General features: G+C 43.4%; 1 protein-coding gene across 2 annotated transcripts; it reads right to left on the bottom strand.

Annotated features, from left to right (window-relative positions):
* Positions 1-1,497: 1,497 nt before the first annotated feature.
* On the bottom strand, positions 1,498-14,311 carry LOC142407939 (L-threonine 3-dehydrogenase, mitochondrial). 2 transcript variants are annotated; one of them, XM_075497698.1, is made up of 10 exons: positions 14,172-14,299; positions 12,093-12,204; positions 9,493-9,694; positions 9,092-9,134; positions 7,548-7,618; positions 6,639-6,788; positions 6,377-6,549; positions 5,473-5,563; positions 4,736-5,005; positions 1,498-4,501 (listed from the first exon to the last, which is right to left on the bottom strand). In XM_075497698.1, the coding sequence occupies exons 3-10, from the start codon at positions 9,674-9,676 to the stop codon at positions 4,362-4,364; spliced, it is 1,122 nt and encodes a 373-aa protein (XP_075353813.1). In that variant the 5' UTR covers positions 9,677-9,694; positions 12,093-12,204; positions 14,172-14,299; the 3' UTR covers positions 1,498-4,361. The 2 variants fall into 2 exon arrangements, with proteins under 2 accessions (XP_075353813.1, XP_075353812.1); XM_075497697.1 differs by lacking the exon at positions 12,093-12,204 and having other exon boundaries at positions 14,172-14,311.
* Positions 14,312-15,663: the final 1,352 nt, after the last annotated feature.

Genomic DNA, 15,663 nt, shown 5'->3' with positions numbered 1-15,663 from the left:
CTAATCATTGCAATAGGACCCAGACCCGGGCAGGATTTGCATTTCTATCCCAGGCTTGGGCGGTGACTTTCAGGATGACAGCAAGACCCTTTCCCCAGGCCCTGTTTCGAATTCAGCAGTCCGGGTATTAATGGCGCATTGCCAGAGAGGCCCGTAGTTCAGTACCGACTTCAAAACCTAGGGGAAGCTGAACAAGCACGCTCCATCGGCACTCACACCTTGAGAAGGAGCAGAGCTCCTTCCTTTAAAGCTTTTTAGCCTACGCCTACCGCTAACCATGGTGTCGGCGTTGCTTCAGCTCTGCGCGTTCCCTCTTACATGGGAACGGCAAAGTGAGGACAACGAAGCCAATTGCTGACTCCAGGGCAAGCCAGCAAGGAGGAGAAGTAAATCGGAGAATTAAAAGCAAAAAGGTTAGGAGCCTTTTGTTTTTGCTGCATGAATACGATTACAGGGTCAAATGTTCTTAAATCTTTGAAGAACAGGGTGGAGGGAAAAGGAGGAAAACGGAATAGTTGTTTTTGCAGGGCCTGAAGGGTAATGGCAATCCTCTCTTCAGCTACAGCAGCTTTAGGTGAAGCACCATCACCTATAGCACTTATAGAAACCAGACTGAGCATGTGTAAACAAGAGTCAAACTAATTACCAAAGTGAAGTAGCTGGAAAGAGCGCGGTGCTGTAACACCCTCACGTGTTCTGCAAGAAACATAATGCCTGCATTAGTCATTAAAGCGCCGTCAAGTGGAACGCTTCCTCCACAAGAAGTTCCCATCGTTAGAAAGCTGAGGCATAGGAGGAGGGAAAGGCCTTGTGTAACCCGAAGGGAGCGTTTATTCATCAATTAATGAGGCAGGGTGGGTCCACGGTAAGGTATTAGGAGCACATTCATTCTCACTCATGGTTGCACAAACTTCTCCCAAATACCAACGTTACTGGTTGTGCAACAGCTGGAGTCAAGACCTGCACAGAAGCAGAAACGAGGACTCTACAATCTTAAATTCTTGGCATGTGTTTTTTAAAGCTCCTCCCTCAGAACACCATTGCTTTTTTCTTACCATTTCAAAGCTGCACGGATGTAAAGAGAGAGAGAAACATGGCTGAAGACAGCCCAAGCGGCTTCTCAACATGAGAAAGGGCTAAGAAATCTAGAAGTGACAGAGGAATATTTGAAACCCAGCACTTTTCGGAGGGCTGCCGTCTACAAGCACAGCCCGTACCTCTGCCTAGTGGCTCGCTGAAGATTAAAGGGTAACCACGCTGTATCTGCCGGTGAGCAACTCTCTGCTACACAGAGCAACTGGGATAATCAGCAGAAAGTTAAACGTACATACAAATGGTTGAGAGTCACTGCACAGACTGGGGACCAGGGGGTGTCTCTATCTTTCTCCGTGCCTCAAAAACCACATCACTTCTGCGGCTGAAGAAAAGGCTTCAGCACTAACCAGCATCCTTCATCACTGCTCTCGCGTGCTCTAAACAAAGATGACAAAACAAGGATACATCTGCATAGGATTTTATTAAAGTAGGCATCATCCACAACTTACAATATTTGAAAAAATATTCTTAACAACTTTTTTTTCCTGAATAGGTAATTTAACAGCTACAATGCTCAAATGTCATGAGAGAAGTCTCTGCCCAGAGGTCAAACTTCAAATGGGTAGCAAACATTATACATTTGGTACCACATCAGATTGGTTTAACACAGAAAATACTGTAACATAGTTACAACAGAAGTTAATCGGGAAGATAGGGGGGAAAAAAACCATACATGCATCATTAGTCACAGGTTGAAAACCAGAATTTCAAACAGGACTCATCTCTAATCACATTCCCTGACTATCGCCACCTTGTTACCTCCAAACAACTCTCTGTTGCAATATGGTTTATTTCAGATTTTGCAAAATAGAAGTTTCTTAAATGGCTGCTCCTAAATGAAGTCAGCAACTTTTGGCAGGAGGGGAAAAAAAATAAAAATAAACTTTTGTTCAAAATGCCATACGTTTGAATTTCACCTTCGCTGTAACACCTTATCCAAAGCTTTTGTGCAATGCCCCAACCAAGGACAGCGTGTTTCAGAAGAAAGCAACATTCCTGCTCTTCACTCTTGTTAGTCTTAACTTGAGCTCTGAACAAGGGTGAGGAGAGCAGACCCCATGACTTCGAGTGAAGTAAAGAAACGGAGTGAGACCTGTCAACAACTTTATTTTCGACGTCTCATGGAACGGAGGCAATGATGAGTCCCCAGGGTCAGACTTACGAAAGACTGGAATGGACAAGACACTTCAGCTCACATTAAAGCCCTTCACCTGACGGCTCAGTGTAACAGCTCACTAGGAGATAATCCCGTTTTGGCAGGGCAGAGGACAAAACCTGAGCCAGTCTTTCCTCGGAGGGTATGAATGGAGGGCCAACTTTGCTGGCCCATTGGGCCAAATATTACACTTGAACAATGTGACAGTTACAACAGCGGTCAAAGTTTAAAAACTTGTCCTTTCAGAAACGTAAACAATATATAAAAAAAGTTTCGATAACAGGCCACAACCTTAAAGGTTTTTGAGCTTAAATACCTGGGAAACACATACTTTGCCAACAGATGAAACAGTAAGATACATACAAAATCAAGAGATACAAGTTTAACAAATGTTTAAAATAACTGGGTTTCACCACAGAATCTTCATTTGAAGGTTACTTTCATGAGAAAATACATTCCCTGCAGCATATAGACTCCTTCACAGAGAGAGAGAAATCTGGTCATGTCAGTTACCCACTTACTGAGGAAACACCGCAGGGTTACAGAGAGCATAATGGACTCGCAAGTGCCAAAGCATCGTCACAGAAAACATAGCAAACAAGTTGTAGGCAAAAAAAAAAAAAAAAAACAACCCACCTTGAACATGTTTACCTACACATGCTATTGGAGTATACAAGACAAAAAAGATGGAGAGCTTCATATAGGGAATTTCCACTCATTTTGAAAATCAAGGATTTTTTCTTTGGGGGGAAAAAAAAAAAAAATCAAAGTTCCCAGATGCTGTTTCTCACAGCATGCTACCGCTATAGTAGCCGACAGCTCAGATTCACATCCACGGAAACTGGTATTTTACCTAAAATGGCTTTCCTGTCTCTCTCCAGTTTGTCATCTCTCAAAGTCTCCTAAGTAGCTTTTGAATAGACATATCCTCCTTGCATTCATCTACTAAGACTCCCCTGTTAATCCCAGAATCTCCTGTGCATGAGACTCAACAAGCAGAACAGCCCTTAACTGTAGCTAGAAGATGGTTTCAGCTTCTGGATCCCTCTCTAAAGAACAAAAGTGTATGACAGTGACACATAAATAAGCATCTACAAATACACTTACATTGCACGCGGAAAACGTAGGGAACATGAACAGATTTCAAAGGCTGACTTGACTCTACCGTAAGGCTCCATCATCAGCCCACCTTTAAAACTTGCTCCAGGCAGTGTGTCATCGTGCTAGCACGGCAAACAACTGGGATAACCAAAAGTAGTGCTAATTAGCAATAAACCCATACCTGGGCATTACCTCCTTGAAATACACCCCAGATTCACATACATGTAACAGCTCTTCAGATTTCAGATCTACCTCCAAGGTTAAACTGAAGGCAGCAGCACTTTCAAAGAACAGGACAAAGCTTGGCTTGTAAACCCTGTTTTTTTTAAAGCATAATGAGAATTCAAGTCCTATTCCCCTTCACGTTTATAAGCATAAGAATAATGCTACTTGGTATGCCCTACGTATAGAAAAGTGTATGTTTATATAGCGTTATATATGTATATATATATATATATATAAATAGGAACTATCGACCGAAGTTTGATTTCAAACCAGAATTGCAACGACCCCTACAATTTGGAAAGATGAAGTAGCTCTTCTGATCTCTCTTTTGTAAGCAAAGAGTAGAAAGGATCATATCTTAATACAATCTAATATCCTCCACCAGGAGAATGAAAAACCTGTCGTTAACTTTGCGGGATATGCCTGAACCACCAGGTTTGACAATATTACCCCATGTTGGCTGCCAAAGAAGAGGCAGGCAGCAGGAATGATCAGAGAGTCATCAGCCAGGAGTAAGTGCCGTTTGTTTTTTTTTTTTTTCCTAGATGCTTAAGTGTGAAAGTTCAAGAATTCTGTGTTTGTCATTGGTGCTGTGCTTGGAAACAGTACCAAATGATGTTGTTTATCTAACAGGACATGCCAGCTACAGTATGTTTCTGCCCAACTCTATTGCTACTTACAAAAAATAATAATTGACATGCTCTAAGACTCAGAAAATTATAAACTAATTTAGCCATTTCTTCCTGGTCCTCTGTGGAAATCTGGAAACATCTTACAAAGTATTTCAGTTAGCTTGAGCAATCCTGGAGTCAGACCCAAGGAAGCTAAACATTGTAGTCACCAGCTCGGGGAGATCATAATCATGTTTCCAACCCCAATCCCTCCGGGCATTCCTGTCATCGAAGTTCATGGGCCAGCTGTCAGCTGCAGTGAAAAGAAAGAAGAAACACGGAGCATGAGGTTTAAGAAAAATTTCTTTAAACTTTAAGATCTATCATCACTGACCATTTGAACTACTAAAGCTGAATTTCAAACCATAAGACTTGAGCTGTACAGGAGCAATTTGCAAGTGCCTAAAAAGGAAAGAAACTGTTTTGCCCTTAACGTATAGCAATCTAATGTTGTTTCTTACCCACTGCCAAAGAAGCTGATACTAACCTATGGCCTGCCTGACTTCATCCACGTTGTAGGTCACCTGGAGTTCAGGAACATGCTTCTGCACCTCTTGTGCCAGCTCTTCAGGAGTGAAGCTCATGGCACTGATGTTGTACGTCCTCATGCTCAGTGCCTCCGCAGGGGCCTCCATGACCTCTAGAGTCGCTTTCAGACAGTCATCAATATACATCATAGGGAGACGAGTGTCTGGCTTTAGGTTGCATTGAAATTTGCCGGTCTTTATGGCATCGTGGAAAATCTGGACAGCGTAATCTGTAGAAAAGAACAATGGATGCGTGTACTCATCTGCCTCAATCTGTTGTTCACTGCATGACAGTCAACAAGCCTCAGGCCACCCCCAAAATCTCCTGTCTAAAGTCTAGCAGCAGAACTGTGTGATTTACGTTGTAAAAGTCATCCCAAACTATGCCAATGCTATTCTAGCATTTGCACATTGCAGCAAGACAGCAGAGTTTAAAATATTTTTAAAGGAAATGGTCTCAATGAGTGTAATTAATCCAAAATCTCTCAGATACTGTTTAGATGTAAAGGCTACAAAATTATGCCCTAGGCTGGAGTGGACAAAGATATTGTTGTAACGCTGCTGAAATAGCACCTCTACACTGATGCTCTATACTGTCACAGATTAAATTTCTGCAAACACATTAAAAATGACTGCATTGGCTTGTGTTTTTGCTGTTCTTGCCTGCAATACTGAGAAATACGCACAAGTCACTTACCAGTTGTTCCCCCACCGGGCTGAGAGTCAGCGGATATAATTCCAGGATACCTCAGGCAGCGGAAGTCTAGGCCATACCGGTAATGGTAGTACTACGGAGGGAGGAGAGAAACGTAGCTTAACACATCAAGACTAGGCCATACGAAGAAAAATCTGCCAGAGGATGCACCTTCATTCTGTAACCGTCCCATGACAGGGATGAAAGAAAAGGAACTACTGAACAGTCTCCGTTCCCTGCCAGGTAGCTGAGCTCTCTGCTTGCCCTTTTCTAGCTTTCATCCACATGAGTCAATATCGATTCTTGATATGGATTGGCTTCTAACGTAGGGTCTAGATCTAGTGTTCAGAAACTGAAAATTCCTACGTTTGTGAGACATTTCAGGTTAATACAGTCTTCAGACCTGCCACTGTCCTTCATAAATTTGCAGTGTGAGGAAACTGTATGTAAAAATATCAGCTTTAACAATGTTATGTTTCTAAAAAACTACAAAGCCAGAAAAGAAGTTGTGCATGTACAGACTCCCACGGCTTTGACTTTTGAGTCTTTTTTTTTTTTTTTTTGGCAAAAGTCATCATTGTCTAGCATGCTTTCGCAAGGTTTTGTACACTGTCATTTATGCAATGCCATTCATACTGGCAGATGAGGCAGAGAGGTCAAAGTCAAAAGAACCAGGGAAAGAAGTGATATCGAAAGTCAGATGTTTGCCAGCTTCCAATTTTTGTACTTTTTCCAACAAAACTCAAAAGATATTTGTCCTTAAGAGCTGCCTCATACTACTATTGAGTACTAAAGCCTGAAGGAAGGAAAGAATGGGGAAAAAAAACCCACTGCAGTGAGGAACCTTCCAAAAGCAATGAAGATCTCCCAGAACTTTCATGAAATAAATAAAATAAAAAATTCTCACTTCTCCCATGAGCTCAGCGTGAACCTTGGAGACTCCATAGATTGTCCTTGGTCTCTGAATGCAGAGATCAGGAGTTGGATCTCGAGGAGAGGTGGGTCCAAAGGCTCCAATAGTGCTCGGAACAAAGAGTCTCAAATTATGCTCAGCTGCAATATCCAGAACATTGTGTAAACCTGGAACAAACAACGGGATTTATCAGAACACACGCTGCACTTTCTCAAGCCTCTGGAGGAGTCATGAACTTAAGACCCTTGTCACATACCGGTAATATTTACAGCTCTGGCCAAAGGGACGTTTGCTTCCCCAACAGCGCTGAGCAAAGCGCTATAATGGAAGAGCCAAGTTATCCGATTATTCACCACTATCTCACGTAAATTCTTGTAGTCCAAGATATCCGCATAGATAAAAGGACCTAGAAGAAATGGAACCAGTAGGAAATTGAATGCCAAGAAGAATGGAGGTCAAGGAAAGTTCTAGATGAAACTCAAATTGCTGCATCTTGACCATACCTCTATTCAGGATTTGACTGCACAGCAGAATGCACACCTTCTAACAGCAGTGGCCAATAAATTCGTAAATAAGCATGAAGGAAAACCACTACCTTTACCTCAACAAGCGACTGATGTGAGAACTCCTGTTTTATCCAGTCAATGGCATGAAAACATCTAGGGAACATCTAGTTTACACTATTCAAATATCTAAATACATCATTAAATAGTCATGATGAAGAAAAACTTATGCACGTTTCTAATGAAAATAAAAGAATCCAAAAAACCTACTCTACATCCATCTTATCATAAAAATTGTCTGAGCATGGAAAAACAAAGCACAAATTTGATTTCCAACTTGTTCCCTCCAAAAGAATAAATGCACCTCTTTCTACAGCAGGAGCACAACAGTCAAGCTCAACTTGACTCAAGTAGCCATTCTGGCCAACAAAGTAGCAAAGAAACAGTGGAAAAAATGGAGAGAAAACTATTTAGAAAAAGGGAATAATAGACCGAAGAAATCGATGTCCTGGCAAGATTTCAAAGCAGGAAGGCATTATCCAGAAGTTTCGAACAGCAACTTGTTCAGTTTAATCCACGTATCATTTAGACTTTGATAATTAGTCTAGCAACATCAGAGGTAAAGTCAAGATTTTTTTCCATATGCTCCCCCAGTCACTTACCACTATAAAAAACATTATCCGCAGGCTTTCTAATGTCAGACAAGATCACGTTGTTCTTTCCAAAGCGTTTCCTGTATAAAAATACCCACACAGTACAGTGAGTCCACAGTCTTCAAGATAATTTATATCTACTGACAAACAAAATAGCAGCATAGCAATTTATATCAGAAGAACAATAATATCCACAATGAAATCAGCTATTGCACTTTAAAAAAACACAGGTCCCTTAAGTGTCAATACAGCATCTTAGAAAATTAGTAAACTACTTCTAGTAGCAGTGAAAGACTACATAAGGATAGAGAAATCTTTTAGAAAATGAAAATACATTGAGAAGAAAGACCTTCCTACCCTCTTTCTTTCTGAAAATTATACCCAGAGATAATCTGCTCCCTGTGGACAACAAAAAGCCACTGGGCTTGCTGTAACCGCAGCTACTTTTATATAACAAAGTAAATACAACTGAGTAATCTCTGCCTCGTGCTTTTCCAATCAGCACAAGGCTGTCAGAGAGCAAGTCTGATGGCATTGGAGTACATTCCAGCCTTCCATTACGTGGAAGATTTTTAAATATATCATAGAAATGGTAGAAAACATTCAAACTGCAAGACAGTGTTGAATACAGTGAGTTTGCTCACTTCTGGTCGTAGTCCAAATGCTCTGCAACAAGAAGTGTCAAAATTATGTGCAAATGATACTCTGGAGCTTGAGTAGGCGTGGATACGGACAGCCATATGGACCAGGGAGAGCTCTCAGAGCATTTTACATTTCTTGAAAAGATGCCATGGAAAAAATAAGGTAACTGTGCATGTGAGGCGGGGGAACAGAAAGAGCCAGAAAAAAATACATTTTTGATTTACTCCTTTTGCTGCATCAGTTCATCTTTCACCAAATCATAAAAACTTTAAGATCTTGTATCCTAATTTTATCCTATCTTTATCTTATCTTTTTTATCCTATCTTTATTTTTGTTACTAAACAGGGCACCTTATTCCTGAAGTTACTTAACTGAAATTCTCAGAAATATAAAAGTCAGCAGCTGCAAAGCCCAACAGCGGGGTAACTAGCAAAGGACTATTTCCTAGTATTTTTTCAAGTGGATGTTTGTACTTTTTTCTCTCCTGTAGTACCTGCATAAAATCACAGCCCTTGTCTCTCTATTGAGCACTCAAATCCAGCCTTATTTGGCTCGACCAAAAAAGAGAAAAGGAAAACTGGCCACCCCCTGAGGATTCAGACTGTGAATACTTCCATTTAGCTGGAAGCAAACTGAACTCAGCAGCTAGTCTCTTAGACAAAATTATGTTATTTTGGGAATCGTAACCAATGTACACACAGGAAGTACGTCAGTGAACCTAAACCAAGCACAAGAGTAAAAATTAAAAAGACGGTGAAAATTTAAAGTTCTTTACAAAATGAAGAGGCAAAAAATAATCTGCAATCGTCACTAGGATTCTTTTAAAAACCACTTTCCAGAATATTGCTTCTAGAAGCGACAGCTAAAGCTTGAATTCCTCACTATTAGCAAGTCGGAGGATCATGACATACCTCAGAAGTTTAGCAAGTCCCACTCCAAGCTGGCCAAGACCACCTAAAAGGCAACACACAAGAGACAAAAGTCAGAGAAAAAGTGATATCAAAATACCGAGTTCCATTATTATATGTATCACATCAGAAATGAGTACTATTTTTCTCAGTGAGTCAGAAAGCTTTTATATTTCTTCTCAAGGAAAAGCCAATGAATTGGTTTTAGTAGATTTCTGGAATAAAAATAGTAGGAATTTCACATGGGACTCTGATCCTATCACCATACGGGACAGACCATCACAATCCCAGGATATTTGAGTATTTTTGCTTCCAGTATTTTCTGCTCACCAGGGAGGGAGGAGGGGAGTGGGGATTTGACTGAGAAGCTGGAGCAGGAATACAGTTGTGACAGGAACGCTGACCTGTAATTAGCACCCGAGGATGATCAGACTCAGAAAAAGAAACCGAGTGAAAGCTAGCATCAGAGGCCACCTGCCGGGGTGAGACTCCAATGCATCGAACAGGCACGATGGAAATCCCACATCCACAACCAGAGCTCTGTAGCAGCTGGCTGACAGCTCTGCTCAGGTTTTTGACAATTGGCATCTTCCTCCTTCAAATATGCTGTGAGGGCAAGAGAAAAGATTAGTCATAAATGACTCCTCAAGCATATTAAACATTTTAAACACTTCCTTAGAAAACCCTGAAGGGTTTCAGAAAAGTTTGACGTGCTCCAAGTCCTAGTTGATGTGCCAGCTGATGTGCCACGTCTACTAGAAGCAGCCTGGGAAGTAACATGAATAATGTATTCACCAGAGCGAGCTCAAGAAAATATCCACAGCCCCAGCACAGAGTCCAGTATAACGAACAGTGAAAATATAGTTCAAGTTCAAACCTTTTTAAAACAGTCACTAGAAACCATGATTTCAAGCACAAAAGGCAGAATTCAACAAGTTCAGCTGCTATAATTACACAGCTTCACTGTAGGTACTTTTGAGTGAAAGTTTTGTAGACTGCAATGAATAAGCAAACCTTCTTAGTATTGCATCAGCAAGATTCAGCTAAGCCAATAGAGGCAGCAGTAAATCTCTCTTTAAAGAGCACTGCTTTGCTCAAACTTAATACGCATGATGGACAGTACCCAGGAAGCGAACAAAGGAGAAGCAGTATTTACCCAGAGCTCAAGAAAATGTCCCAATTACTCCACAAAAAAAAAAAAGGCATGATTCGCTCATAGTAACACTCTGCAAAAATATCCCTAAATTACCCTGAGCTTCGTGCAAGTTTGGTTTTCTTTCTCTCCAAATCCTTCACACTGGGGAAGGAAACGGAGAAGAATGTACCCCAAATAAATCGCACATGCATCCACAAACGGCCTTTTCTGAGGTTCCAGTTTACTTCTTTCAAATACAGTTCTTAAGATGCAGTCACTTAAATTCTTCCTTATCCCCCTTCAAACAACTTTTAACTCTCTTTCCCAAACTGACAGAATGAGTAAATTCCCAGATGAAAACATCTTTAAAAGTAGCTTGCTTGAGATTACCCCATCAATTCCTCTCTTCTACATGTCCTTGTTGCATATATTATAAAAAAGACAGTCAGGGAGAAGGAAGACCACAACAAGAAATTACAGCAGCTAATTGCTGCAGACGAATTCCAGCACTACCAACTCTAGTATGCATAGAAAAGCAAACAAGTAATTAATGTGGGTGTTCCTTTTACTTAGGGCAACACACAAGGCTGAGAATTTTGTGACACTTTAGGGAGTCCTGCTATTTAAATACAGAAGACTTGCTAAACTACCTATCGCATGCTTAATAAGATACCCCCCCAAAAGTGCATTATTAAAAATCACATTTGCGTATTAAAACCAATCAAAGAGACTTATTCTGAGATGCATCTTCCCCCTCCCCCCCCAACTTGTTTGCTCACTTGTTTATTGCCTTGAGAAGCATGGTCAATTAGTATCCTGATGAATTAGCCTAGCCTCTGCAGCACCTCACAGCCACAAACCCATTAGAGGGATCAGACTCCATGATTATAGGCTTGATCTATTAAAGCTGTCTCTCCTCTCACGGTGCTACAGAAGCAATCGCTCGATCTTCTCTAGGCTTTGCACAAGTCTCTTGCAATTCCTTGTTACGCACCAACCCTATATACCTACATCTAACTCCACCTAAACTAGAGCAAACAAGCTACTCCTTGAGCACTGAAAGGGAAGAAGCCCCATTTCCTGAGTACTCAATCTCAGAGGTGACTAATTGCTATCTAAGAGGTTATGACATCTTTCTCCTATCTTGATTCTCTAGCGTCGATTAGTACAATTCAGCTTATATTGCTGGTGGGCCACAAAGATGTTGAAGGGACTAGAGCATCTCTCTCCTGTGAGGAAAGGCTGAGAGAGCTGGGACAGTTCAGCCTGGAGAATATGAAGGGGGGAAAAAAAACGGTGTAACTAGCTATTAAATTCTAAAAGTTGCCAGCAACCACGCAGATATATAAAGACATTAATAGCACCCGTTAAAAGCACTTCCCCAAACAACCATGAGATAAAGGTAGCCCCAACACAAAGCAATCACCTTGCAAGAGCAACTTGGACATAATAATCCATTCTGCTAGATCAGTTTCCCATTTTAAATAACTTCAAGAAGTTATTAATGTCTCTGAAGATAAAAGTATTAATTTAACTGATGTAAAAAACTTAATTTTTTGATAGGTTTCTCTTTCTTACTATCCCAAAGAGGAATATTTCTGTACCGTTAGGAACTGGAGAAAAAAATATATACAACTATATATTCCAACTCCATCTACCCTATATTACCTTCTGACTAGTTTTTTCAGTCATGGGTTTTACTCATTGACCCAAACTGACACTGGAAACTAACCCTTTCTTTTCTAGATTAAGAAAAAGTTTATGCTGAAACATGGAATTTATTTCCCCCACCCCACTAATTTAAATTAACTAACACTAATTTCAAGGATTAAGCAATACACACTGGAATTTTCCCTCTTCTGTACTCACCTGTCCCTCAGCTGGTGACAGAGCAGAAGCAGAGTGGAGATGGCAATTTATAGGACACTGCCTCTTTTGAAAGCCAATCAAAATCTGACAGAAAGTAGGAGTTGTCCCACACCTTAAAAAAAAAAAAAAAAAAAACCATGCATGTGAGAGCAGCAGCAGCCAGGGAAATGAAGTCTGTAATGTTGAGATAGGCAGAGGACTCTGAGGCTATGCAACCAGCTCCTTAACTAACAGAACCATACAACCTAGGGTCATCTCTGAAGGACAGGTTTTAAAACTAATTGGTTGCAGCGCAAAGGATTAGTATAAAGCAAACACATGTTCAAATGTAAAGCAGTAATCTCCCTTGGATAGCAAGAAATTTCTGAGTTTTGTAAGAAGATTAAAGCACGGGGAGAGGGAAAAGGGGGGGGAAAGAAACAGGTTCATAAAATGACATTTAGCAAGCTAACTGCCAGCTGCTGTTCCTTTGCAAGATTTCCAGTGTGTTATATAAGCAACAAGCACCTGTTGCTCATATAAAAGACACGTTTATAGAAGCTAGTAGTTTCTTATGTATTAGTTATTAATAGAACATTACGGAGATAAGAAAGATAAGAAACTCATGGGTTTGCTCTGGAAAATCCCACAACAGCAAGCGTCAAAGAAAATGGAAAAGAGGGAGGAGAGAGAGGTCAGAACCAAACCCCAGATCTCCCACAGCATTTCTGGGGGCTGCACAGCTGCTGAGATGCCACGGCATGCTCCTCCACGGAGCTAACCAAAGTAGACCAAAACTTGTTTCTTTCAAAGAAAGTTAAGATACTTGCTAGGGCACAGGATCTTGCAGATTCCCAACCACTAGTACTTTCAAAACGGCCAACATCCTCAGGTATATGGTCCACACCAACGCACTAAACTCCAAGTTAACTGTCTTCAACTCACGCTTGTCTCCAAAACACACGGTTTCTGCTTCAGACCTGAGGAAGGGCTTGTGCATTGGAAAGCTCCTCTACTTTTTCCAACTGTATCAAGAAGAGCTCAAGTGGAAAGACACTGCCCGCCTTGGGCATCCAGAAGACGAAGCACACGCCACCTTGCCCGTCCCACGGGAAAGCCTTACTCCCTGGTGCCCAAGTGCTGCCAACCGGGAAGTCCATCGGATCACCGCATTTGGGAGCGCTCAAGCTGCAACAACTAGGGGATACTCTCAGCTCAACCAACACTTAACGCAACCTGGATAGACGGAAAGACCAAAGCTATCACACGTCCCCTGTTGGCATTTCCTCTGGTTCAGAGAGCCCCGAACTGGGGTAAGGGGACCCTGCGTCCTTCCCTGCGTCCCCTGGCACAGTGGATATGCCAGGGCAGGGCAGAGGGGTGGCCGGGCTTGTGCTGTTCTCTCTGGCAGGCAGCTGTTGGCTAACCTCAGTAAAAATAACCTTGACACACACACACAACCTCCGCGTCTCATTTTTCAGAGGTGACGCACGAGCGCGGGACGAGGCCGTACCCCTCGCAAAGCTCGCCAAGAAACTACGTCAACCTGAAGCACCAAGGAACCGACTAGAAAACTGACCTCAGCAACCAATAAAAAAAAAAAAAAAAGGTCAGATCATACCGGCTACTGAACAGCGTGACACTCTTGGAGCAGATAAGGAAATACCTACTTTACACCGGGCCTCCACGGATGAAGCAAAGAGGCTGATGCAAGTTACGCGCATGAAGAAAACCTGTCAGCCCGTGCCACGTCTCTGGCGAGAAGCAAAAGGGCCAAGAAAGGGCTTGAAGACCCAGCGCCGCTCCCACCCCCGGCCCCACACGGGCGGCGGCACCTCAGGCCGCTGCCCCCGAGGAGACGGAGGGGTGGCGGGGGGGAAGCCGGCTCCCGCCCCGGGCAGCGCCGGCCGCGGGGCGAGGCAGGGCCCGGTCCCCGTCCCTCCCTCCCCGAGATGAGGCGATGCAGGGCGGGAAGCTGCGCCCGCCGCCCCTCAGGCGAGCGGCCGTTACGGCCGTTGAGAAGCAGCGCCCGCCGCCCTCCCCCACCTCATTCATTCGGTCCCGGGCCCCCCCGAGCCCCGGCCCCGGCCCCGCGCTCACCCGCGGACCCCGCCGAGCTCCCGCCGCCGCCTCTCCCCGCCGCCGGCTCCGGGTGCCGCTCGCCCGGCGCCGCACCCCCAGAGACCCAGGGGCGGTGGGGGAGGCGGGGCTGAGGCCAGACGTCACCGCCTGCCGGGGAGGAGATTGGGGAGCGGAGGGAAGTGATGTGACGTCAGAGCGACGCCACGCAGGCGTGATGTCATGCCCTGTGAGGCGCGTCGCTGCCGGTGTGGAGGGCGGCCATCCCGCAGGCCTGGCCCCGGTGAAGCGCTGCGGGCGGGGGCTCCCCGGCCTCGGCGGCACCGAGGGGACGGCGGGGAAGCACAAACACACGAGGTCCCCCAAGACATGAGGTCAGCGGTCACCAGCTACGGTATGACACCATGGCGCTGGTCGACGTCAGGTTTACAAAGAGAAATTCACGATGTGCACCAGTCTGGAAGGTCTGAGGTGAGGGGAGCTGCGGGAGGAGGCTTCCACCCTGCCCCAGGGTTGCCCCTTCGCCGAAAATAATGTTTCTAACTGCAAAGCATTGTCCGTATTGGGCTGCAAGGTAGGAATGTCGCAAAGCCTGTCTGGCTGTGAAAAGTCAAGATATGGTTAAGGAACTAATTCAAGATACGGTGAAGAAACTTCTCTTGGGGATTGGGTGGCCTGTGGCTCAACTCCTTGAGCAGGATGAGTGCTGCTGTTGATGATCCCTCTGGGTGAGAAGAAGGACCAGCAACCGGCGTATTTTGCCAAAGAAAACCTTTCAATTACACAACTGCTGAAGAGGGCATGGCAAAATGGTGAGTTCTGCAGGATTTGTGTACCTGAGAATAAGACTGTTCGATGATCAGCATACAGATGGAAAATTCTTCCACCTCCAAGAAGGAATTCACAAGGTTCAAGAGCAGGTTCACTTATCAGAGTTAAAATGCAAGAAAGGCTTTTGACTATTCCAAAAAAAATAAAAATCAGAGGCTCCATCTTGAAGAAGATAGAAGGGGAAGGTCCTCTAAGACCATGGTAACTATCTTCTGTGGTAATTAATGGCAGAACACTCATGGCGAGACTTCAGGAATAAGTAAAGTATTAGACATTTGCCTTTCCACATGGAGGAAGACAAAAAAGCAAAAGCTGGAAGGTGTTTTAGCTCCCCTCTTCCCCACTGTGAACACATAAGACATGTTTATGGGCAGAAATTAGGCAAGATGGAAAGACTATAATCTGCAAAACACTGTGAAATTGTGCTGGTTTTGGCTGGGATAGAGTAGATTTTCTTTATAGTAGCTAATGTGGGGCTATGTTTTGGATTTGTGCTGAAAACAGTGTTGGTAATACGGAGATGTCTTAGTTGTTGCTAAGTAGTGCTTTTACTAAATCAAGGACTTTTCAGCTTCCCGTGCTCTGCCAGGTGCACAAGAAGCTGGGAGGGGACACGGCTGGGACAGCTGACCCCAACTGACCAAAGGGATATTCCATACCGTATGACATCATGTTCAGCACA

Source organism: Mycteria americana, chromosome 3, assembly GCF_035582795.1.
Source record: "Mycteria americana isolate JAX WOST 10 ecotype Jacksonville Zoo and Gardens chromosome 3, USCA_MyAme_1.0, whole genome shotgun sequence".
NCBI lineage: Eukaryota > Metazoa > Chordata > Aves > Ciconiiformes > Ciconiidae > Mycteria > Mycteria americana.
The sequence above is the reverse complement of the archived record's forward strand: the minus strand, read 5'-3'. Positions and strand labels throughout refer to the sequence as shown.